This window comes from Spinacia oleracea, chromosome 1, assembly GCF_020520425.1.
Source record: "Spinacia oleracea cultivar Varoflay chromosome 1, BTI_SOV_V1, whole genome shotgun sequence".
Taxonomy (NCBI): Eukaryota; Viridiplantae; Streptophyta; class Magnoliopsida; order Caryophyllales; family Amaranthaceae; genus Spinacia; species Spinacia oleracea.
This window is the reverse complement of record NC_079487.1, coordinates 123363835-123386385: the sequence shown is the minus strand read 5'-3', so window position 1 is coordinate 123386385 and position 22551 is coordinate 123363835. Positions and strand designations below refer to the sequence as shown.

The 22551-nt window shown below is 33.6% G+C and overlaps 4 protein-coding genes across 4 annotated transcripts; all 4 read right to left on the bottom strand.

Moving 5' to 3' along the window:
* Nucleotides 1-12: 12 nt before the first annotated feature.
* LOC110805999 (BURP domain protein RD22-like) lies at nt 13-2863 on the bottom strand. Its single transcript, XM_056843253.1, has 3 exons — nt 2563-2863; nt 2283-2391; nt 13-1146 (listed from the first exon to the last, which is right to left on the bottom strand). Exons 1-3 carry the CDS (start codon nt 2599-2601, stop codon nt 134-136), a joined length of 1161 nt encoding a protein of 386 aa, XP_056699231.1. The 5' UTR covers nt 2602-2863; the 3' UTR covers nt 13-133.
* A 602-nt stretch (nt 2864-3465) lies between these two features.
* Nucleotides 3466-6623, bottom strand: LOC110774934 (BURP domain protein RD22). The gene is made up of 3 exons (XM_021979536.2): nt 6447-6623; nt 5965-6073; nt 3466-4731 (listed from the first exon to the last, which is right to left on the bottom strand). Exons 1-3 carry the CDS (start codon nt 6483-6485, stop codon nt 3656-3658), a joined length of 1224 nt encoding a protein of 407 aa, XP_021835228.2. The 5' UTR covers nt 6486-6623; the 3' UTR covers nt 3466-3655.
* Nucleotides 6624-7246: 623 nt separating this feature from the next.
* LOC110806006 (uncharacterized) lies at nt 7247-10217 on the bottom strand. The gene is made up of 3 exons (XM_022011646.2): nt 9998-10217; nt 9823-9898; nt 7247-9599 (listed from the first exon to the last, which is right to left on the bottom strand). Exons 1-3 carry the CDS (start codon nt 10034-10036, stop codon nt 7438-7440), a joined length of 2277 nt encoding a protein of 758 aa, XP_021867338.2. The 5' UTR covers nt 10037-10217; the 3' UTR covers nt 7247-7437.
* A 7859-nt stretch (nt 10218-18076) lies between these two features.
* LOC130466184 (uncharacterized) lies at nt 18077-20781 on the bottom strand. The gene is made up of 3 exons (XM_056834884.1): nt 20588-20781; nt 20404-20506; nt 18077-19185 (listed from the first exon to the last, which is right to left on the bottom strand). Exons 1-3 carry the CDS (start codon nt 20624-20626, stop codon nt 18230-18232), a joined length of 1098 nt encoding a protein of 365 aa, XP_056690862.1. The 5' UTR covers nt 20627-20781; the 3' UTR covers nt 18077-18229.
* Between the last annotated feature and the right edge of the window lie 1770 nt (nt 20782-22551).

Below are 22551 nucleotides of genomic sequence, written 5' to 3'. Positions count from 1 at the left end.
AATTATCTGAACTTCGAAATTAAACTTGTTTAGAATTTATTGAAATCATTGAAACTTATCTGAACTTCAGATCGATCAAATACAGCTAGGAAAAAGGAAAACAAAAAAGACTACATCTAATTAACAACAAATTCTATTTTGATAGCCATACAATATGATCCTCGGGCAAGAAATGACAAATAGGAGCACTTCCAGGCTTCACATTAAGAAGTTGGAATGCCAAATGTTTAGGGTTCCAAGCACTTGTATCTTTATGACAAATAGTCAACGCTCTAGCCTTTGACCCATTCATACTCATCAAAGACACCATATATGCCGATGTGCCACTACTCTTATGACAATAGAACACTGCATAAGCATACCTTTGCTTATGACACACTATAGCTGCATTATCTCCATCCACTTTTTTCATTGCAACAATTGTATAGTTTTGAACTTTGTTACTACCAATTATTTTAGACTCAGTAGACATGGCCTTAACATTTGTCCCTAGAGTTTTCTTCACGTAATCAACCAACGACTCGAGAGAAGTTGCACAATACTTTTCTTCCCCTTTTATGCCCTTATCCTTGCACCCTGTAATTGTCTCTTTGATAACATTGGCTTCTTCGGATTCTGGCTCAACCTCAAATTCTCGAAGAATCGTTGTGATTTTGTTGGAGGAGAAAGGAAGTGACTCAGCTTTCTCCCTAGGTAAGAAGGTGGCTTCATTGGTTCGTAGTCTAAAATGAATTCTCATCGACTTTCCAAATTTCATGTCTTTCTCTAAGAAAAACAAAGAACGTCCATTTTCTGCATGACCCTTTTTGTGATGGGCATACCTGTAGTCAAATGGGTTAAACCCGGGTTGTACTTTAACGTAATTGGGCTTATCTTTTGGGCCTGCGTTTACTGTAACTCCTCCATTTCCTACGTCCACGTCAGCGTTTCCTTTTCCGTGTTTTGCTGTGTGTACTCCAACTCCATTCATTGGGCCCACGTCAACATTTGTGTGCCCACCATTGTTATTCCTTGTGTGTACCCCAACTCCATCCATTGAGCCCACATTTACATCTGCTTCGCCATCAACCTCTCGATGATGTCGTGGATGTCTAACATGTCTTAAGGACCTGCTATTATCACGGAGGTGAACTCCATCTTCAATCCCTACAAGTTGTTTAGGAAATTCGAAATTTATAACTGTTTTTTCTATATAAGATCAGTATATTTATTTTTCTCAGAAAGAAAACTCTAAACTCTAAACTCTAAACGGAAAGCGGGAAAGATATGGAAGATAAATATAATATTATAAATCCGGGAAGAAGTACTACTCCCTCCGTCCCGGAATACTTGACCTGTTTTCCTTATCGGATCGTCCCTTAATACTTTACCTGTTTCTAAAAATGGAAATATTCTAACAATATTATATTATTTCTCACTCCACCCTTATTAACCCACCTACCCCCTACTCCATACAAAAAATAATTAAAAATTCAACCCCTACTCTCCCCCAACCCCACCTCTTAACCCACCTCCCATTAACTACATTAAAATAATACCCCACTATCAACTATTAACTATTAAATTAAATAAGTCAATTCAAGTCTCTTAAACTCTGTGCCGGTCAAACCGGGTCGAGTATTCCGGGACGGAGGGAGTAGTACATTTTAGCTAGGTTTCGTGTACTCCATCCGTATTTTAATACTACATCTGTTTCATAAAGTTCTTTATAATTACTATTTGCACGAACTACAATGCAATATTTAACTACTAATATATTCAATTTCATATGTTAAAAAATTATAAAATTTTGATATTCTGAAAATGCATACTGAGACCAATCTAACTAGATATTACATGTATATTTTGATATATATAATAGTTGGAATTTATGGTCAAAATTTTCATACTTTTGAAACATTTTTCAAAACGTAAAAAACTTTCAGAAGCAGTATGAGATTATGAGCTACACTTTCTACAAACGGTCATATTTTAATATGAGTTATACTTTCTATTTTTGGTAATGTCACTCACAATTATACTATGTACGTAGTAATAGTTTATCTTCTCCGTCTTGTGCTCGCTCATAACACATACTCATCCCATCGTTTTTTTAAAATAAACAATTCACTCATTGTCAATTTCTTACAATATAAAATAACCCATCTATTCCGCTTTCATCTTATTTTAATAAAATCGATCAACTCATCTTCCTAAAACTCATAACGATCAAACTATAACTCATATTAAAATACGGAATGGGTAGTACTCCGTAAATAATACGGAGTAAAAATAACCAATACCAGGCTCAGACAATGAAAGCTTGATAGCATTTGGCATTTTAGTATTTGGCAACATTTTCTTCCAGTAAATTTCGGGTGATGGAGTGGCTTGGCTTACTACAAGAGCAATCTGAAAAATATTTGTAAAAAACAATTAGCAACAAATAAATTAAATATAATACCCACCTTTTTATTAATATAAAAGTACAATAAATTAGTGAATATTTGTGAAAATTAAACTTAACATGAGGCAGTAAACAGTACATAAACGCATCATAATTAAATAGTGTGATGAACTTACAAAAAGGGAGGCGATAAATGGTAGAATATGAAGATCCATTAGAATAATATTGGATCTTTAAAAAATTTCCAAATTTAGAAAAAATAAGTAGGATATTGTATTATATTTCGAATAATGTAGTATTTTTTTTTGGTTATGTAGTCTGTAAAAAATAACTAATGATGATATTAGGGATATATATCTATTTGTATAAATGATATATATATTGATAATTTAGCTTCTTGTACTATTTTAAATTTTTTATTTTTTGATAAACAAAGATGTATCTAGTAGATTTTTTTTTTTTTTTGAAACTTCTAATGAAGGCAATGAATAACACAACAATATAACTTAGTATTTATAGAAATTTAGAAGTAAAGATATGATATTCAATGAATGCGGTTGAGGATTTGCGAAAAAGTATATCCTATAAATAATATTACTCTGTATAGAATTACTTTAAATGGTAAGAACTTATTTTTAGAAAAAGGATCATAAGGAAACCATTTATTTACGGATCTATAAACTCATAGACTAGGCAGTGTGATATAACGGAAAGTGAAACGAATATAGTATGCAAATTTCTAGTTGTTTCTTTTAGATAATACAATTCATTAAAACCGACATCTTAAAAAAAAATTGAGTGGAAAACAACGATAATAATATAAGTTGTATCTTTTTATAACAACGGAGTATTAATTAATTATACATTATAAGTTTATAACGCTAGATGTGTAACATATACTACCTCCGTTTCATTAAGTTCTTTACGTTTTGAAAAATGTGTCCAATAATCAAAACTTTGACTATAAATACTCACTATTATTTCTTTTAAAAATTATCATGAGATATCTTGTTAGATTCGTCTCAAAATGAATTTTATAAACATTAATTTTTTATAGTTTTTTGTCTTACAGAATTGGATATATTAACGATCAAACATTGCATTGGAGTCCGTGCAAATAGTAAGTGTAAAGATCTTTTTGAAACAGAGGTAATACTACGTATAACACACAACAACCAACACGTAGAAATACTAAAATGAAAGTGTAAAATTCTTCAAAACCATAAGATGAAGATTAAACTATATAATAAGATAAGAGCACAAGAAAACCTAGTTGTTGGGAACCCAAACAATGTGATCCTCAGGTAAAAAGTGGCAAATAGGAACACTTCCAGGCTTCACATTAAGAACTTGGAAGGCCAAATGTTTAGGGTTCCAAGCACTTGTATCCTTATGACATATAGCCATTGCCTTAGCCTTTGACCCATTCGGGCTCATCAAGGACACTACATATGCAGATGTGCCCTTAGTTTTGTGGCAATAGAACACAGCATAAGCGTACTTTTGTTTGTGGCATACCGCGGCTTCATTATCATCGGCCACCTTTTTCACCATAGTAATAGTATATTTTTGGACCTTGTCTTGTATGTTTTTGGCCTCTGTAGACATGGCTTTAACGTTCTTTCCTAGGGAGTTTTTCGCGTAATCAACCAAAGATTCAAGTGATGTTGCACAATATTTTTGCTCCCCTATTATGCCTTTTGCCTCACACCCTTTAATTGTTTCTTCGATAACTTTAGCTTCATCGGAATCAGGTTGAACCGAGAATTCCGATAAGATTTCCGGGATTTTCTTGGAAGAGAAAGGCATTGATGTTGCCTCTTCCCTTGGCAAGAAGGTGGCTGCATTAGTACTCCTTGTAAAGTGCAAGTTCATTGAGTTTCCAAGTTTCATATCCTTCTCTAAGAAGAATAAAGCACGAGTTGGATCATCGTGAAGTTGGGCCTCAGACGCAGCATAATTGTAATTGAATGGGTTTGGGCCTGGGTGTACTCCAACAAAAACAGGCTTCTTTTTTGGGCCAGATCTTACTATGACTCCTCCTTTACCAACTCCTACATCTGCTCCTCCTTTTCCGGGTTTCCTTGTGTGTACTCCAACTCCACTTTTTGGGCCTACATTGACATCGGTGTGCCCTCCTCCGGGCTTACCAGTGTGAACTCTAACTCCACTTTTTGGGCCAACATTCACATTTGTGTGCCCTCCATTGGGCTTTCCAGTGTTTACATTGACTCCTTTGTGAGGCCCAACGTTCACTATGGTCCCTCCTCCTTGCTTTCCTCCTGTATTCACATGGACCCCACCTTTGCCTACATTTACCGATGTGCTCTTGTCTTCCATCCATTCTACAGTCAGTAAAAATTGAAGTGGTAAGAAATTTAGAGTTAACTGTAAATTAACCCCCTCTGTGTTAATGTTGACCGGCACAAGTTGACAATAAAGAAATATAAATATTACAAGTGGTTGTAAAAGTTACCAAAAAAGGAATATTTATGATTTAAATATGGGTGTAAAAGTTACCAAAAAATAAAATTGTGACTCCTAAAAAAACGGTCCGAATTAGTAATTGTAATTTCTCAAAAAATACGGAGGGAGTAACATGCAATTTTTGTTACGACTTTGTAGTTTGAAAGGATATATTAAATATCCTTAAATGGGAACGTTCCAATATTTGTAACACTCTCTTACTCCCTCCATCCTTTATTGTTTTGTCACATTGTAATTTTTCGGGATGTATCAAAACGTTTTTAAAGTTTGACCATGAATTCTCAATAATCTATAAGAACTAATAAAGTAATCGGAATTTTGTAAGACTCGTTTTAATGTGTACTTTTATAATATCAACTTTTAGAATTTATACACGAGTAGAATTGTTTAAGATATTTGTATTTTAATTCACGTCTTAAAAACCATAAAAAGTTAAATTGAGTAAACAACAAAGGATGGGGAGTAAATAATAAATGTTATACGGAATACAATTTTCTATGTACACTCGGTTGTACCATACAAGTGATACAACAAATGTTGATTGTACGGTGAAAGTTTTGCATATTGATTGACATCTCCTAAATGTAAACAAAATTTAAAAATATGATAGTATCGCACACTCATAGGAAATTTTAATTTCCTAGCTAATACTGTCATCGACAACTTTTGTGTAAACCGCCTTATCGGAAAGACCACTTTGATTTTTTAACTAATTGGTTTCATTGCTTAACTAATTAGTTCAAGTGCTTAACTAATTAGTTTAATTGCTTGACTAATTAGTTGTATTGTTTAACTAATTGAATCTTGTGCTTAATTATTTAGTTTCATTGCTTAACTAATTGATTCCATTGCATAACATGAGGTCTTTTGTGTAAGACCGCCTTATAGAAAAATTCGTATACTCTCATACCAAAGTACAGTAATGGATTCTATTTCCAATACTTGAAAAATATATACCAAATATGAGCTAAGCGTCCTCAAAAACTGTTTTTTTGTTTTTTTTGTTTTTTCGGTTCTAACAGTTTAGAAAAGCAAAGTAAATAGAAAAAAAAAATATGTTTAAAGCATAATAGCAAAAGTATAACCAATACCAGGCTTTGGCAGGGAATTCTTGATAGCTCTTGGCATGTCACTATTTGACAACATTTTTTTCCAGTAAATTTCAGGTGGTAAAGCTGCCTGACTAACCATAAAACCAATCTGCAAAACGAAAAAAATATATATAATATGAAAAAAGAAACAAAAAAAATAAAAATAAAAAAATTCACCGTGGCTTTATATATAACATTTCTATTTTTAACTAATTAAGTAATTATGATGTAAGAAAACTAAAACATGAAAAAATAGTGCGAGTATCCCGACTTTAACTTTAGAATAGTTCAGCTCGAAAATCAAAATAATCTCAACTTTGAGAGATATTAAGTACGAACACCAAAATATCTTTTAGATTGACAAAGGTTGTTAATACTTAAATACAAAAAATGGATAAAATTACATTAACAATTAAAACGGATTTAAAATGATCAAAATTGAATGAAAAACGCGAGAGTTAAAACTAATGTAACCAACTTACAAAAAGGAAAGTGAGGATTGGTAGTATATGAAGCGCCATTTGAATATTATAGAATTTAATAAAAGATTCCAAAGAGAAATTAAGTTTTAGAAGTTAATTTGTCTTGCAAAAGATGAAGAGAATAAACATGAAAGATCTTGTATTTATAATATGGATAAATTAAGTTAGAAATCAATTATGATGTTTGAAAAAAGGGCAAAAAAGAGAGATATTATTCTAGAAGTGACACATCAACCAAAATTTAATGTGGTCTCAACTAAATCAGTTTGCTAGTAATGAATATGATGCGAGCAAAACAGATGGGAGTTGGCTACTAGGAAGAGGTCGAAGGGGTACTCGGTCCTGCGCTCAGTGTGAACACGCTACACCATTAATTATGTGCGTAATTTATCATACACGGATGGAGTATAATACTTTAGGTGAATTTATCATATATTGATGAGTTAATTCTAAAAATTGTATATATCATTATTCATTTTGTTCATACTATTGTATTAATTTTGTGGAAGTGGGGCGGCTTCACTGGACTTTAATTACTAAGATGTATTTGTAGTTTGAACAACCAACTACAAAAGATAGATTTATTAGGAGGTTGAGATGTTACATATTTGATGTAATTCTTGAGGGAACTGAGTGTGTTTAGACTCGTTACTTAATTATGTTGCATGGTTGGTTGTACTATATATATATATATATATATATATATATATATATATATATATATATATATATATATATATATATATATATATATAACTTAAAAATAGGAGAAAAAAATACTATAAAATATGCATATAATGTAGAATCATAAAATAATTATATAAATATATTAAATGAATATATCGCCATGTGTCAAGATATCATTACAGACTCTATGATATATTATGTAAGATCCAGGGTAATTACTATGCATGTGACACACAAAATAGTAAATAATAAAATAGAGTGATATATAATAGTATTATATGCCCTCTTTTATTATTTTTTTGGACTAGGCATTAGCTAAGAGCTTCCTAGAAGGCTGTCCGGATGACGGGTTATTTGAATCTTGACATGTGCATTTTCCAGAAGAGTTGCTTGAAGACGTTGAAGAAAAACTATTTGATGCATGCTTTGAGGTTTTCTTATGTTGAGTTGAGAATTGGCTTGATCCTTGTGTTGAAGACTTTTCACGAGCTCCGCCAGATGCTTGGCTTGAAAACTTTGCAGATGCTTCATCGGATGCTTGATGACCTGGAAATTTTTTAGTTGATTTTCCAATTTTGAAGGATTGATTAGATGATTTCTCTTTGTTCGATGATTCTCCAGATACTTGGCGTGATCCTTGTCCAGGAGATTTCTTAAATCGATGATCTTTAGATGTTCCATATGATTTACTCGTAGTTTGACTTGAACCATGTGTTGAAGATGATTTGGAAGATTGGTCAGATGCTTGACCCGATCCTTGTACCGGAGATGTTCCCAATGATGGACTAGAATTTTCTAAATTTTGGCCAGATTTTAGTTCACTAGTATTTTTTACGGATGTAGAAGATTGCTTAGATGTGTGGCCTGATGATTTTCTAGAATATTGACTCTCTTTTTGGTAAGATGTAGAGTACTGACTTGCTTTCTTGTGTGAAGATTTTTCAGAAGACTTATTAGATGTTTGTCCAGAAGACTTTCCAGATGAATTTGTAGAAGACCCGTTAGATGCTTGACCTGAACCCGAACCTTTACTTTTTTTATCAGAATTAATTTTTTTATCGAATTGAGCTTGATCTTGAGCTTGACCCTGTCCCGAACCTTGGGCTGAACCTGAAACTCCTGTTTTTGCAGTAACACTAGAGTCGATTGAACCTCCACTTTTTTTACCAGAATTATTGTTGCCACCCAAATTAGCATGACCCGAAGCACTCGCTTTAGCATTAAGACTGGTGTCTATAGAACTTGATACTTTGCTTGAAGATGGACTTCCAATATTTGCACCAACACCAGCGCCTATAGAACCTCCAAATTGTTTACCAACGTTAAGGTTGCTACCCAAATGAGTATTACCTTGGACGCCGCCACCCAAACCAACTTGACCTTGGGTTGTACCTGACCCTTGGGCTGAACCTGAAACTCCTGTTTTTGCAGTAACACTAGAGTCGACTGAACCTCCACTTTTTTTACCAGAATTATTGTTGCCACCCAAATTAGCATGACCCGAAGCACTCGCTTTAGCATTAAGACTGGTGTCTATAGAACTTGATACCTTGCTTGAAGATGGACTTCCAATATTTGCACCAACACCAACGCCTATAGAACCTCCAATTTGTTTACTAACGTTAAGGCTGCTACCCAAATGAGTATTACCTTGGACGCCGCCACCCAAACCAACTTGACCTTTGGTTGTACCTGACCCTTGAGCTGAACCTGAAACTCCTGTTTTTGCAGTAACACTAGAGTCGACTGATCCTCCACTTTTTTTACCAGAGTTATTGTTGCCACCTAAATTAGCATGACCCGAAGCACTCGCTTTAGCATTAAGACTGGTGTCTATAGAACTTGATACTTGGCTTGAAGATGGACTTCCAACATTTGCACCAACACCAGCGCCTATAGAACCTCCAAATTGTTTACCAACGTTAAGGCTGCTACTCAAACCAGTATTACCTTGGACGCCGCCACCCAAACCAACTTGACCTTGGGTTGTACCTGACCCTTGGGCTGAACCTGAAGCTCCTGTTTTTGCAGTAACACTAGGGTCGACTGAACCTCCACTTTTTTTACCAGAGTTATTGTTGCCACCCAAATTAGCATTGCCCGAAGCACTCGCTTTAGCATTAAGACCGGTGTCTATAGAACTTGATACTTGGCTTGAAGATGGACTTCCAACATTTGCACCAACACCAGCGCCTATAGAACCTCCAAATTGTTTACCAACGTTAAGGCTGCTACCCGAAGGAGTATTACCTTGGCCGCCGCCACCCAAACCAACTTGACCTTGGGTTGAACCTGAACCTGAAACTTTCGCATTAATATTGGATTCAGAACCCAATTGTGCTTGACCTTGTATTGTCCCTTGGACCGCCCCTTGACCTCCAGCATAAATTCCCTTATTAAGTCCACCAGAAACTCCAATTTGTTGTTGATGGCTAAGATCGAAGTTACCACCAATATTTGCACCACCTTCAAAAAATTATAGTTAAATAAAGATTAAGTTTATCTGAATACAACATAAATGTAAAAATTAAATTCTTTAATTTTTTATTGCACTCTATAAAGGTTGTATAAATTACAATGCGTTTGTAAAAAAAAATATTCATTTATTTATGCTTTGAAAATGAAGGTAAAAGGGTGGAGTAAGAAGAAGTGGTTTGAAAATTTCAGTTATATTTTCAATAATATTTACCTCCATTTTGTAAGCTCCCTCCTAATGCGCCTCCTGTAGGAAGTAAAAAAGTCGCTTCGGTAGCTGTTATTGTTATCTGCATAAATTAAAATAAAAGAATAAGAAAAAAATATTCGCATGAGAGTAAAATAAAGAAGATAATCTCTGACTAAGAAAAAAAGATAATGTGCTTTACATAAAGAATAACGGTGATCTTTAGGATGTAAGACTCCATTAAAAGTTATTCAAAGAGATAATTAGCTATACGAAGAGTAGAGAAACTATATAAAAAAAGTGTAGAAGAAGGATTAAATGATTCTTTTCTATTTTCTTTTTTTCTTCTTTTTTCTTTTTTTATTAAATAGTTGAGATGATGCTAAAAAGATAAAGGAAATTAAATTTTGTTTTGGTGAGTTAAAAAGATTTAAAACGGGGTATTTAAAGGCATTGGAAAAATGGCATTGAGTGATTTGCCACCATACATTAATTTGCGGAAATTTGTAGGACGAATGCATGGCTTTGGTGAGATTTTCAAATAAGGGTAACTGTAACTTTTTCTAATCTAGTCGAATACTAAATATAGTTGCTGATTGTTAGAGAAAACAAAAATTACATAGAGCAAAATAAGGAAAGCCATTAATTAATTTATTTATTTTTAAAAAAAAGAGGGAGTACAGAAGGGAGGACTAAGAATTAGGACCAAGGAAAGATTTACATGGAGTTATTCCAAAACCAAAAACTTACGGAGTACGGAGTACTCCACAATTTAACGCACAACTTTCCCTTGTTTTCTTGTATTTGTTCTATTTTGACCGGAAACATAGGTTAACGCATAACTTTAACTATAATTATATTTAATTGCTTATTGGTAAAAATTATAACAAGTTGATAAGTTGGAATATATGTTGAGACAAATTAACAAGATCAAACATGATTGACTATGTTTTTCAGTAAATACGTATTATCAAGAAGGTCAAAATTTATCAAGTGATTAGTACCAAAGTCAATATGGTAAAACTAAGAAAAACAAAGAAAGTATGTACTATGATCGGATGAGGTATGTATTTTATATGAAATTAAATAAAATCATATAAGGAGTACTTTGAAGAAAACAAATTAAACAAATAGATTGATGTTTTTTTACGGTGCGAATGAGTCACAAGCACAAGAAGGTTATATTTTCCATATTACTTCCATTATTCACTGTACCAAATTATGCACGTACTTAGAATTGATTTTATGCTCAAATATTGCAATTAACTATAATGTCTTACATCTGTTGGATGTTAAGTAGCTTAGTTGCTAAAGTATTGAGGAGATGGAACCGGTCCAAAAATAGGATAAATTATGTACACATCATTTATCGCATTGCCCTTTATGGCTCTCTTTTAAAATTAAAATAAAACTACAATATATTGTGGAGAATAATGACTTTGAACGTGGAGAATACATGTTCAGATGTTCTCATGATCTTAATTAGATATTGACATAATATGCTCATCGTTAGTTATTTCCTATCATACAAAACGGTTGATAAACATCGAAAAGCGGTTAGTAATTTAATTACCTACTACTCCGTACAAGATAGTCAGTAAACATTGAAAATGATCGGTAATTTAATTACTTACGTATATACTACTATACTTCACATATATAGAGAAAATTTTAAAATTGTGCCACATATTGGAATTGACTAACGCAGTGTTACTTAAGACACTAAATAATCGCAATTTTGATTATATATTCGGATGTACAGTGTTCAGTTCACAGTACATTTCGAAGAATATTTACTGAATAACTAATGAATATGAAGAAGGATATTAATATACACGTACAAGTGAAATATTATTAAAGTTATATATATATATATGTGTTCTTTAGAATTTGAACTACGAATTTGAACCACTAGCTTATGGCTTATTCGGACCCAAGAGTATGTAGCCATACCATGCATAGACAATGGAATCAATCTCGCTCCTTAATTTGTACTCCCTCCGTCCCTTAATACTCGCACCGCTTTTTTTTCGGGTCGTCCCTTAATACTTGCACCGCTTCTATAAATGGAAATTTATACCAATATTTTATTATTTCTCACACTTACTTACTAACCCCACTTATACCCCTATTCCCTACAAAAAATCATTTAAAAATTCACACCCCCACTCACCACTCTTCACCTCTTACACATTTCACACTAACTATATTAAAAAAATACCCCACTATCAATTAACACCCATTAAATTAATAAGTCAATTCAAATGTCTTAAACTCCGCACCAATCAAACCGGTGCGAGTATTAAGAAACTGAGGGAGTAATGTTTTTGTCTTTCTTTTCTTGATGTGTAGCATGTTGTTTCTTTTCGACTCCGGAATATCAGGGATTGGGCAATTTGCCGGTTGCCACTACCATATGAACGTCTTTTGGTCCAAAAGAATAACACATTAGGTTCGTATGTCTTTTATTTGTACGTAGTACTCCCTCCGTCTCGGAATATTCGATCCGGTTTGACCGGCACAGAGTTTAAGGAACTTGAATTGACTTATTTAATTTAATAGGTAGTAGTTGATAGTGGGGTATTATTTTAATGTAATTAGTGGGAGGTGGGTTAAGAGGTGGGGTTGGGGGAGAGTAGGGGTTGAATTTTTAATTATTTTTTGTATGGAGTAGGGGGTAGGTGGGTTAATAGGGGTGGAGTGAGAAATAATATAATATTGTTAGAATATTTCCATTTTTAGAAACAGGTCAAGTATTAAGGGACGGCCCAATAAGGAAAACAGGTTAAGTATTCCGGGACGGAGGGAGTATGTAATTAACTAATTATATGTATCAATAAAAATTGTGAGTATTAGGACAATGGGAAGTTTTGTCTCATATTGAAGAAATAGAGTGATATTGACTAACATACTCCGAGTGAAATCGATGGGTTATTCCACCTATCACCAATTAGTATTTAGATAAATTTTATCAGATTTATATGTATTTAGACTCCGTCATATTGATTCAACAACGATCAAAAACATTATTTTATAGACTTGTTGGAAATACTTCTTCTGTCCCTTGTTATTCTTCCTATATATTACTTCGTATTTAATTTGAAATCTTTTAGTAAGAAGAACATAATTTATGAGATGGATGGAGTATGAATCAGATAATATTAGTTAACCTCTGAGCCATTCTCGGTTTTTAAAAAATACATGAATAACAAGTTCAAAATTTAGTCGAACACATATTGATCATCAATTGATAATACTCCATTCGTCCCTTAATACTTGTTTCGCTTTCCTTATAAAGTCGTCCCTTAACACTCACCTCTTTTCTATAAATGGTATATTTTTACTAATATTATAACATTTCTCTCACTTAACCATGGACCCACCTATATTCCTATTTCCTAAAACAAAACATTAAAAAATTAATCCCCTCTCTCACACCCTCAAAAAAGTTTGACACATTTTCCACTAATTATGTTAAAAAAATACCCCACTATCAACTACTACGTACCACCTAATAAATTAATACGGATTTTTCATAAAATACTCCTCAATTTTCACAACATTCACCAAATGCCCCTCGACTTTCAGAATTACACCAAATGCCCCTCACCTTTAACGTAATACCCAAACTATCCTTACACTTAACAGATGTTAAGTCGTCGTTAGCTGCACTTTACTGTTTTTCCCTTATTTTGCTTTTGGGCGCCATTACCCCTCTAGACCCACTTCCTTCATCCCTACAGTTCAAAAAAATCACGACTCTCAAACTGCTTCTCTCTCTCTCCCCTGTTCTTCAACATTCAACCACCCTAAACACATCATCAATCACAAAAAAAGAATCAGAATTTTGGTGCGTATTGTGTTGGTGAAGTTGTTTCCTGGGTTTTCAACCTCAAGTGATTTCAGAAAGGAGAGTGTCAGGAAGAAAATGGAGGAACAAATGAGGTACACGGTTGCTATGGAGGTCCCAGTGGTGGATGTTGAGAATGATGGGATTGAGTATGTGAGGGTTATTAACACATAAGATGATGATGAGTTATTTTTTTTTTGCTTTCTCAATCACAACCACAAGCACAAGAATCCCCCTCTTCTAATCAACCTACCAAGTTTAAACCTAGGAAGAAAATGACCCCAAAAAAGAAGAAGACACCAAAATTCGCACCCCCAAAAGCTACTGAAACCACATCCACCCCAGAAACAACAACACACACACCTCCACCCCAAGATGAGTCAACACAAACAACACCTCCATCCCCTCCTCGGTCAACACAACCAACACCTCCACCCCATCCCCAGTCAACACAACAAACACCTCCAACCCCTCCTCAATCAACACAATAAGAACCTATACAAACTGATAGTGCAACCCCAACTGAAACACGGGAAACAATACATGAAGCTGGTGTTCCATCCAAACCCAAAAGGACAAGAAGAGTTAGACCTAAGGTTTTAGGGTGGGGAATCCAACATTGGTGAAACTGGGATCATATTTGCCTAAAACTAATGCTAGTAAGGGAAAGAGAGGGGCAGGAAGGGCATGTTAGAGTACTGATGTGTTCTCTGATGGAGAGGATGATGAAAAATGAGGATGATGATTTTGAGGAATCTGGGAGTGATTAGGATACTGAGGAGGAAAGTGACATAGGGGATTTTATTATTGATGAGGAAGGGTTAGAGAATTTTCAGGATGAGATCCATTACAAGATATTCGAGGATTGTTTTTACGGGAGTTCTAAGATGGACATAAATTTCAAAAATGGGAAGGTGTATGTTGAGCATCCATATATATGGTTCTATTAGGCTAGAGCCCTGGTTAATATATAAAGACATGGAGTCCTTTATGAATGCCCTTACGGGCTACTAAATTCAAGGGGGGTTTGGCTCGAGTGTTGAAAAGTCAGACAACAAGAGATACACTGATGTGTGTGCAATTGAGGGCTATGATCGGAGGATTCATGCCTCAAAGATGGTAGATAAGTGTAGTTGGGAAATCAAGTGTATGAGTGGAGAGCAAAAACTGTGTGGTAGGCTTGAGGACAACCCCATAGTGACCACCAACTGGTTGGTGAGGAAATTTTGCCTAGACATTAAGGCAAACTTAGAAATACATGTGGTCACACTGAAGAAGTATACTCAAGAGAAGTTTACGATACAAGTAAAGAAGAGGCTTTTCTATAAGGTGAAAGCAGTGGCTAAGGAGATTATCCATGGTAGTTTCAGTGAGTCATAAGCACTGTTACCTAGGTATGCAGAGATGATAAATGAGACTAACCTGAGAGTTATGAACTGATCACATGGCATAGTGATTTTGGGAATGTGAAACCAAGGTTCAAGGCTTATTTTTTCTCATTTGCGGCACAAGTCAGGGGATTTTTGAAGAGGTGTAGGCCCATTATTGGAATTGATGGAGATCCACTAAGTGGGTATTCTAAGGGGATTCTTCTGTCAGCCTTGGGGATTGATGGCAACAATGAGATATTCCTACTAGCTTATGGGGTTGTTGACACTGAAAGCCGAGAGAGCTGGAACTATTTCATGAGGAACCTAAGGGCATTGTTTGAGAAAGAAGGCTGCAGCAGGGATGACTAGACCTTCATCAGTGACAGAATGAGGGTAAGTAATTTCTCCAAATACCCTCATACTGTAAATTAATTTCACCAAATATCCTCAAATTGTAAAATAATTTCACCAAATACCCCTAAACTTAGTTTGTTTGTTTCACTAAATACCCTTTTATTTCACTAACTTTGTTGTTTAATTTACTGATTAGGAGGTGGATTTAGCTATATATGAGAACTTCCCAAGGGCCACTAGAAGGTGTTGCAGTCAACATCTATACATGAACTGCAAGAATGGAGGTTGGAGTGGAGAACTGTTCCACGTACAAGCTGTTCTGGATAGCTTCTAATGCTTACAACCTATGTTTACAACCAGCAATAGAGAAGATCACCGAGTTTGATCCAAATGCAAGAAAGTACCTGGACACATGTACTGAACAGTGGTCCAGGCATCAGTTTGATCCAGAAGTGTGTTGTGATCATAACACAACTAACTATGTGGAATCATTCAATGCTCTGACCAAGCCATACATGGATTTACTAGTGTTGACCCTATTTGAAGTGAAAGTCTTATGTTTCTATTCTGCTTTGCTTATTCTGTCTGATTATCACATATTATTGAATCTTATTTTTCCCTGGTTGTTTTGTTTGATTTGCAGCAATAAGAAATTGGGCCATGCAGAGAATTGGGGTCAGGTTTGACAAAGTTGCCATCTTGGAGCCTGACCACTTAACTGAGTATGCCAGAGAGGAACTTGAGCTCAGAAGTGCAGAGTCCAAGTTTTTCTACTCTACTCCTTGTGGAGGTGGGGACTATGAGGTGAGGGATGACAATGTACACTTCCCAGTGAGGATAGACACTAGGAAATGTGGATGTGGGGTATGGGGTATGGAAGATCTCTGGAATTCCTTCAAGCATGATTTGAGGGTGATTTACAACCAGAGATTTAGCCATAAAGATTATGTGTCTGTGTTTTTCAAGGGTGTTGCATATAAACAGACATATGTAGAGCATATGCACCCAATGCTTGACCCCACTCAGTGACCTGAGTACTCCCTTCCCAACATTAATCCTCTTTGGATCAAGAGAAGTGTTGGAAGACCCCTAAACAGAGAAAGAGGGGTGCCATGGAAGTTAAGAAGCGGAAGAGACACAATTCAGTTAAGTTTGGAAAATGCAAGAAAATGGGCCACAATGCAAGGACTTGTAAATCCGGTACTGGAACTTCCAAGGCTCCACCAAAATAGAGAACTCCAACAAAGAAGAGGAAAGAAGCATCTGATGGTGCAAGTACATCCAAAGCACCACCCAAGGGGAAGAAATCAAAGCAAGTATGAGGCAGTGTTGCATTAAGAGTGTTTGGGGGGTAGTATGACTTTTTAATTTTGGATTAAATAGAAAACAATACCACATGTAAATGGTACACATATTTTTTGTAAATTAAGCTAAAACATAAATGCTTCCCAAATGTGGGTTTTTGTGCATATGTAACTATGCAAAAACAAGTAATTGCTTGTAGATTGATTCACTTCATTATGACAAAAAAGTAAGATTACAAACATCAATATTGCCATTTGAATTAAAACATTAACTACTTTTTGTTGTTGTTTTAGCTTCTTCTTCATTTGCTTTAATTCTTCTTGCATCTTACTATTTCCCTGATTTTCGACACTTTATCCTTCGTCAACGCTTCCTCTGTTTTCTTGCTCAACTAATCCCTTTCACCATCTCAGATTGGTGTATGGATCACAGTTGTAGTATAGCCTTTGTGGGTTGAGTGTTGTATCAGAACTACGGATGGCAAACTTTCTCCCACAATAACAAAATTTGTTAGAAACATACTCTAATATATGCGGACTCATTGTGTGTGGATGGCGATTTTGAATGAAAGCCCATGACAAAAATGAGATGAAACTACAACAAAACAATTTATAAACTACAATAAACACTCAGATCTGGGTTATTTATAACCAAACAACAAGCAACGTCTACTTTTCAAACCCCAAAACTAACCGTTGGGCTTTACAAAGCTAATTTTCAGTTTTGTGTATTTGGTGAATTATGTTTACATTTAAGGGTATTTGGTGAATTACTTTTAAATTTAGGGGCATTTGGTGAATTTGAAAGTAGGCTAGCGGAGGACTAACGACGCGTCAGTAGTAAGGGTAGTTTGGGTATTATGTTAAAAGTGATGGGCATTTGGTGTATTTCTGAAAGCCGATGAGCATTTGGTGAATTTCGTGGAAATTGAGGAGTATTTCATGAAAAATCCGAAATTAACAAGTCAATTAAATTGCCTAAAATTTTGTGTCGGTCAAACTGGAACGAGTATTAAGGGACGGAGGGTAGTACTTTTTTTAAATAGTACATCTTAGAAAATACTCCGTATGTACATTTTTGATAGAGTCGTCTCTGATTTTTGATGGCCATAGCCTAATATTAAAATGGAGCCCTTAGTTTGAAATGATATAAGTGTAAAAAAAAGTTGATGATAGACGTGAATACGTGATATACTTTTTATTGAAAAAATGTCCTACAAATCATTGGAGTTTCACTTCTTTGGAGTTAACGCTACTCTATGTCTCTATGTCTAATATAATTGAATATGACCGAGAATTTTGTTTGGTCTATTCCGCTTGAAACTTTTCTATGAAGTATTAACTAACACTTCGTACTTAAATTACAGGGGACTTCTATTAAAACATGAAAAATCTATTCAAAATATGACAAAATTATATTATTAATTTTGAGAGAGAAAAAGTTCAAAATGTTTGTGAATCTTCCCCTCTGAAAAAAAAACACTAGCTAGAACAATTATCTATTTTAATTTATTCTACTGGGCATACATATAACTTTATTAAAAAGCATATCGATCTTAATTAAGAAATTCCAATTGGGCATTGGGTAGAAGCTTCCTAGATCCTTGGAATGTACGTTTATCGTAAGACCCATGAGTTGATGACTTGATGGAAGAAGGAGATGATGGTGAACTCTTAATCGGGGTTACTCTAAGAGATTGGGTACGCGGTTTTCCTAATCCATGTCTTAATGAATAACTTAAACCAACTGAACTTTTTCTTGAGCTTGTTTTTGTCTTTATTTTGAGATCTTGACTTGATTTTCGATCAACTGATTCTGTAGAATACTTGCCATATTTTTGCTTTGAATAAGATTTTTTCGAGGTTGTTCTTGAATGTGTCTTTGATCCGTGCTCGTGATAATGTTTGTAAGATTTCTTAGACGATGTTCGGGTTTTCGAAGCTTTGCTTGAACTCTTCTTGGTTGACGATGGCGACATTCTAGGGGAGTGTTGCTCGGAATCGTTGAGTGTTTTCCATGAAGGTACGGTGATGGGTAGCTGGTTGAATTGGTTTCTTGAAGATTTTTGTAAACGTTGATCAGATGTTTTGTTGTTGTCGGATTGGTTTCTTGAAGATTTTTGTAAACGTTGATTAGATGTTTTGTTGTTGTCGAATTGGTTTCTTGAAGATTTTTGTAAATGTTGATCGGATGTTTTTTTGTTGTCGAATTGGTTTCTTGAAGATTTTTGTAAACGTTGATCATATGTTTTGTTGTTGTCGAATTGGTTTCTTGAAGATTTTTGTAAACGTTGATCAGATGTTTTGTTGTTGTTGTTGTCGTTGGGGGGAGATCCAAATGGCTTACGACCATCTTGTGAAGTTTGGACGGGGGTGTTTCTCTTTTCCGCGGAAGATAGATCAAAAGTCTCGTTTGAGTCTTGGCTTGAATTCTTTCCATACGATAGATCATGTGTGTTATTCAATGGATTTCCAAATGACTTATCATTTGAAGATTTGCTCCATTCTTGCCCTGAAATACTTCAATTTGGTCAAAATATGATGCAGTGTCTCAATCTATACTATATATTAAAAGGTGTTGCTAAGAAATCTATCATTTCAAAAGACTGAAATATACTTTCTCTTTTTCTTATTAGTCGTCATATTTTTTATATTTGACACTATTACATAAGTTATATCTGACTTTTTTTTATAATGTTTAGGAAAAAAACACAGTCATATGATTCTTGTTAGATTTATATTAATGAATATTTTCAAATTATTACTAACTTTTTATAATATCTGCTTATTCATAATTGAATATATTACTAAGTACTCCGCACTACTCCCTCCGTTCCATAATGTTCCTCACATTTCCATTATGCGCGATCTCCAATGCATTACTTTGACCATTAATAGTTTTAATTTCGCATTAGTAAAAAATATAAAAAAATAATATTTAGAAAATTTATATTGAAATGAATCCAATGATATGCCACAAGTTAATATTTTTACTCTTAATTATACTATTAATTACGGTCAAAATTTTTAAACTTTGACCACATAAACAGTAAACATGAGGAACATTATTGAACAGATGGAGTAATGTTTAAAATCATGCATTGACAAATGTATGTAAAAACAAACTAGTTAGTGGCTCAGGCGATGGCTCGTAGTGCTGCATATAGTTTGATTTTTAAAATTCATCTCAAATTTACTTATAAGTTTCTTGATATATGCAAATTGAGAATAATATGAATTTTATTACATATGCAGTTTAAGAATAAAATTGGTTAACCAATAATTGGTGAACTATTTTTTGAGAAATATTCATTATTTGCGTAAATTTCTTTTTTTTGGTACTACTTTACTTATAACTCATAAGAAACTTTTTAAGTTAGGAACTTAGGATTGTATATTGAAAATTCGAAATTGATTTTAGAGGATTAAAAAACACTTTTAAATAGCTAAAAGAAAGCGCAACATTAATTTTTTTATTGTTTTTTCCTCGGTTAGTTTTTGTGTTTGTTCTATAAAAAATTCTAGAAAAGATACATGATTTGATTAGTAAAAGAATAAAAATGAAAAAACAAACTTTTATCATAAATTGTTACTCAAATACATAAATTTGGGCATTTTTATACATTCAAAAGAACGTATGCATATTTAATAGAGTGATGTTGTTTTTGTTTTTCGTAGATAGTTGAGAAATAAGATTAAAATATTGTTTCAAAAGTTTGTTAATTTTAACCTTTATTGTTTTTCATGGCCATTCCAGCTGCTTCTTTAGCTTTCCCTGTGGCTCCTGCTGCTATTACAACTCCTAAAAGATATGCTTCAACAATTATTAATATCTGCAAAATTTAAATTAAAAAATTATCCAAAAATTACAAAAAAGATATTATTTAAAATATAGAAGAAATGTTGTGTTTTACATGGAGAAACACAATTATCTTTAATATGTGTGATCCCATTGCGTATATGTTTTTAAATAAAATTAATCAGAAAATTAACTTTATTTTAAATAAAGTAGGTAAGAAGGAATTTTTATTTTTATTGCGTATATGTTTTTTTTTTTTGTTTTTTTTCAGCTTAAAAAATTAGATTGAATAGTGAATGGGAAGAAATAGAAAGGGGCAAGGGCAGAATTTAAAGGTTTTTGGAGGGGAGAAATTAGATGATCCTCCACCTTAACTATATTTGTGGAAAGTTTTGACATGAATGCAATGGCCACGATTTTAGTGAAATTTTGTTCCACAAAAATATAACTGAACTTGTTCTCTTTCTAGACTATCTATAGAAGTTAGTTATAGATGATAATATAAATAAGATATATTTTATTTATCAAATTACAAAAGTAAATTAAAAAAATGATTTTCCTAGGTGGTCGGCGCTTTATACGATCTTGAATTAAAGTTCCTCTTTTACACAGGTAGTTGGATATCCTTTTAAGACAAATAAACAAATAGTCACTCCATTTCAGTTAAATCAGAGCACCAAAATTAGCTCAAAGTTTTATGCAATAATTAAGTTATTGTAAGTTTACCTATTATTTTGTACAATATAATAAGTATTATGTTGATAGAAAGGTAGATGTAATGGGAGTGATCTTGTTTTATTTAATGTCATAACTCATAAGTAGGGTGTAAATTGGAAGGACTGTAAGAAAAATGAGAATAAGTAATAGGAGACGGATGAAGATTTTATTAGATTATTTGTATGATAATGTATACTTCGCTCCATTTTAAGAGCAACATTCGCGCCAAGTCACGACCAGATATATTAGTTTCTAATATTGAAGTGGGTTAGTTTTAACAAAGTCTTAAATCGAGTTCTGAAAACCTAATACTCAACTTAAGATTCCATGTGTGAGTTAAATTTTAAAAAAAAAGTTATATTATTTGAGATGTTTTAAATGAGTTTGATGGGTGAAGAGCTAAATTTGGATGAGTCTGAAGAATGTTTTACAAAATTTAATTAACTAAATATTAGAGGAAAGCTGACATTGGCATGTGAGAAAAGTCTTAAAATAAGACCCCCCCTTGATGTTGCTAATAATTGCCCATTTGGGTTTTAGCATTGTTCTCACATTCTTATACAGTCATATTTTGTGATTTATACTTTGTTAAATTCGTTTCGAAATATACTTTCAAATTACCAAAATTTTATAATTTGTTCAAATGTGTAATGAGAGATATTAGTGGTTAAAATAGTACATTGACAAGCGTGAAATCTCAAATTGGCAATTATAAAAATAAAAATAAAGTATATTTAAACAATTCGTGTGATCACGAGCATAAAACTAAGGGCAATAGCAACAAGAGGTTTTTCATGAGGTTTTTCATGAGGTTTGTTTCAGGTTTTTGAGGTTTGTATACAAACCTTACTATTGCTCGCCTAACCTTTTTCTAAAAGAGGTTACTAAAAACAAACCTCATTGCATCTAAAAAAGTAAAAAAAAAAAAAAAAAAATACATAAAACTAAGGGAAATAGCAAAAGTATATATTTTATTTTTATGTGAGTTGAATGCTATATGGATGGGCCTATACATGAATTTTTTTTTTTATAATTTGTCTATTATTAGTACAAAACTTGTTAAAAATGAGGTTTGTAAAATAATTATATGCCATAGAAATAAATCTCGATGAGATTTGCACTATTGCTATTGCACTAAGTCATAAGTAAAAGAAACAACGTTTTCTAATCATCATTCATCATTCATCATTCATCAGTGGCACACTCGCACGGATGCTAAAGGCCCGTCTATTCATCTATAACTTAAAAGCATTTTAATAGCATGGGCCTTGTCATGACTTGTTTTGTTCATGGGCCTTGTCATGACTTGTTTTGTTCTTGGGCCATGCAAAAAATAATGGGCTCGCAATTTAACATTGGCTT

Bases quoted from the DNA above. Each gene is read 5' to 3' on its own strand.
- LOC110805999 (XM_056843253.1), bottom strand. From the start codon at position 2,601: ATGGATCTTCATATTCTACCATTTATCGCCTCCCTTTTT. The intron at 2,392-2,562 runs GTAAGTTCATCA...AATATTTTTCAG, and splicing joins CATTTATCGCCTCCCTTTTT to ATTGCTCTTGTAGTAAGCCA. The intron at 1,147-2,282 runs GTATTGGTTATT...AACAACTTGTAG, and splicing joins GCTTTCATTGTCTGAGCCTG to GGATTGAAGATGGAGTTCAC.
- LOC110774934 (XM_021979536.2), bottom strand. From the start codon at position 6,485: ATGGCGCTTCATATACTACCAATCCTCACTTTCCTTTTT. The intron at 6,074-6,446 runs GTAAGTTGGTTA...TTCGTTTTGCAG, and splicing joins CAATCCTCACTTTCCTTTTT to ATTGGTTTTATGGTTAGTCA. The intron at 4,732-5,964 runs GTATTGGTTATA...TACTGACTGTAG, and splicing joins GAATTCCCTGCCAAAGCCTG to AATGGATGGAAGACAAGAGC.
- LOC110806006 (XM_022011646.2), bottom strand. From the start codon at position 10,036: ATGGAGTCTTACATCCTAAAGATCACCGTTATTCTTTAT. The intron at 9,899-9,997 runs GTAAAGCACATT...TAATTTATGCAG, and splicing joins AGATCACCGTTATTCTTTAT to ATAACAATAACAGCTACCGA. The intron at 9,600-9,822 runs GTAAATATTATT...AATTTTTTGAAG, and splicing joins AGGGAGCTTACAAAATGGAG to GTGGTGCAAATATTGGTGGT.
- LOC130466184 (XM_056834884.1), bottom strand. From the start codon at position 20,626: ATGGGATCACACATATTAAAGATAATTGTGTTTCTCCAT. The intron at 20,507-20,587 runs GTAAAACACAAC...TAAATTTTGCAG, and splicing joins AGATAATTGTGTTTCTCCAT to ATATTAATAATTGTTGAAGC. The intron at 19,186-20,403 runs GTTAAAATTAAC...GAAGTATTTCAG, and splicing joins GGCCATGAAAAACAATAAAG to GGCAAGAATGGAGCAAATCT.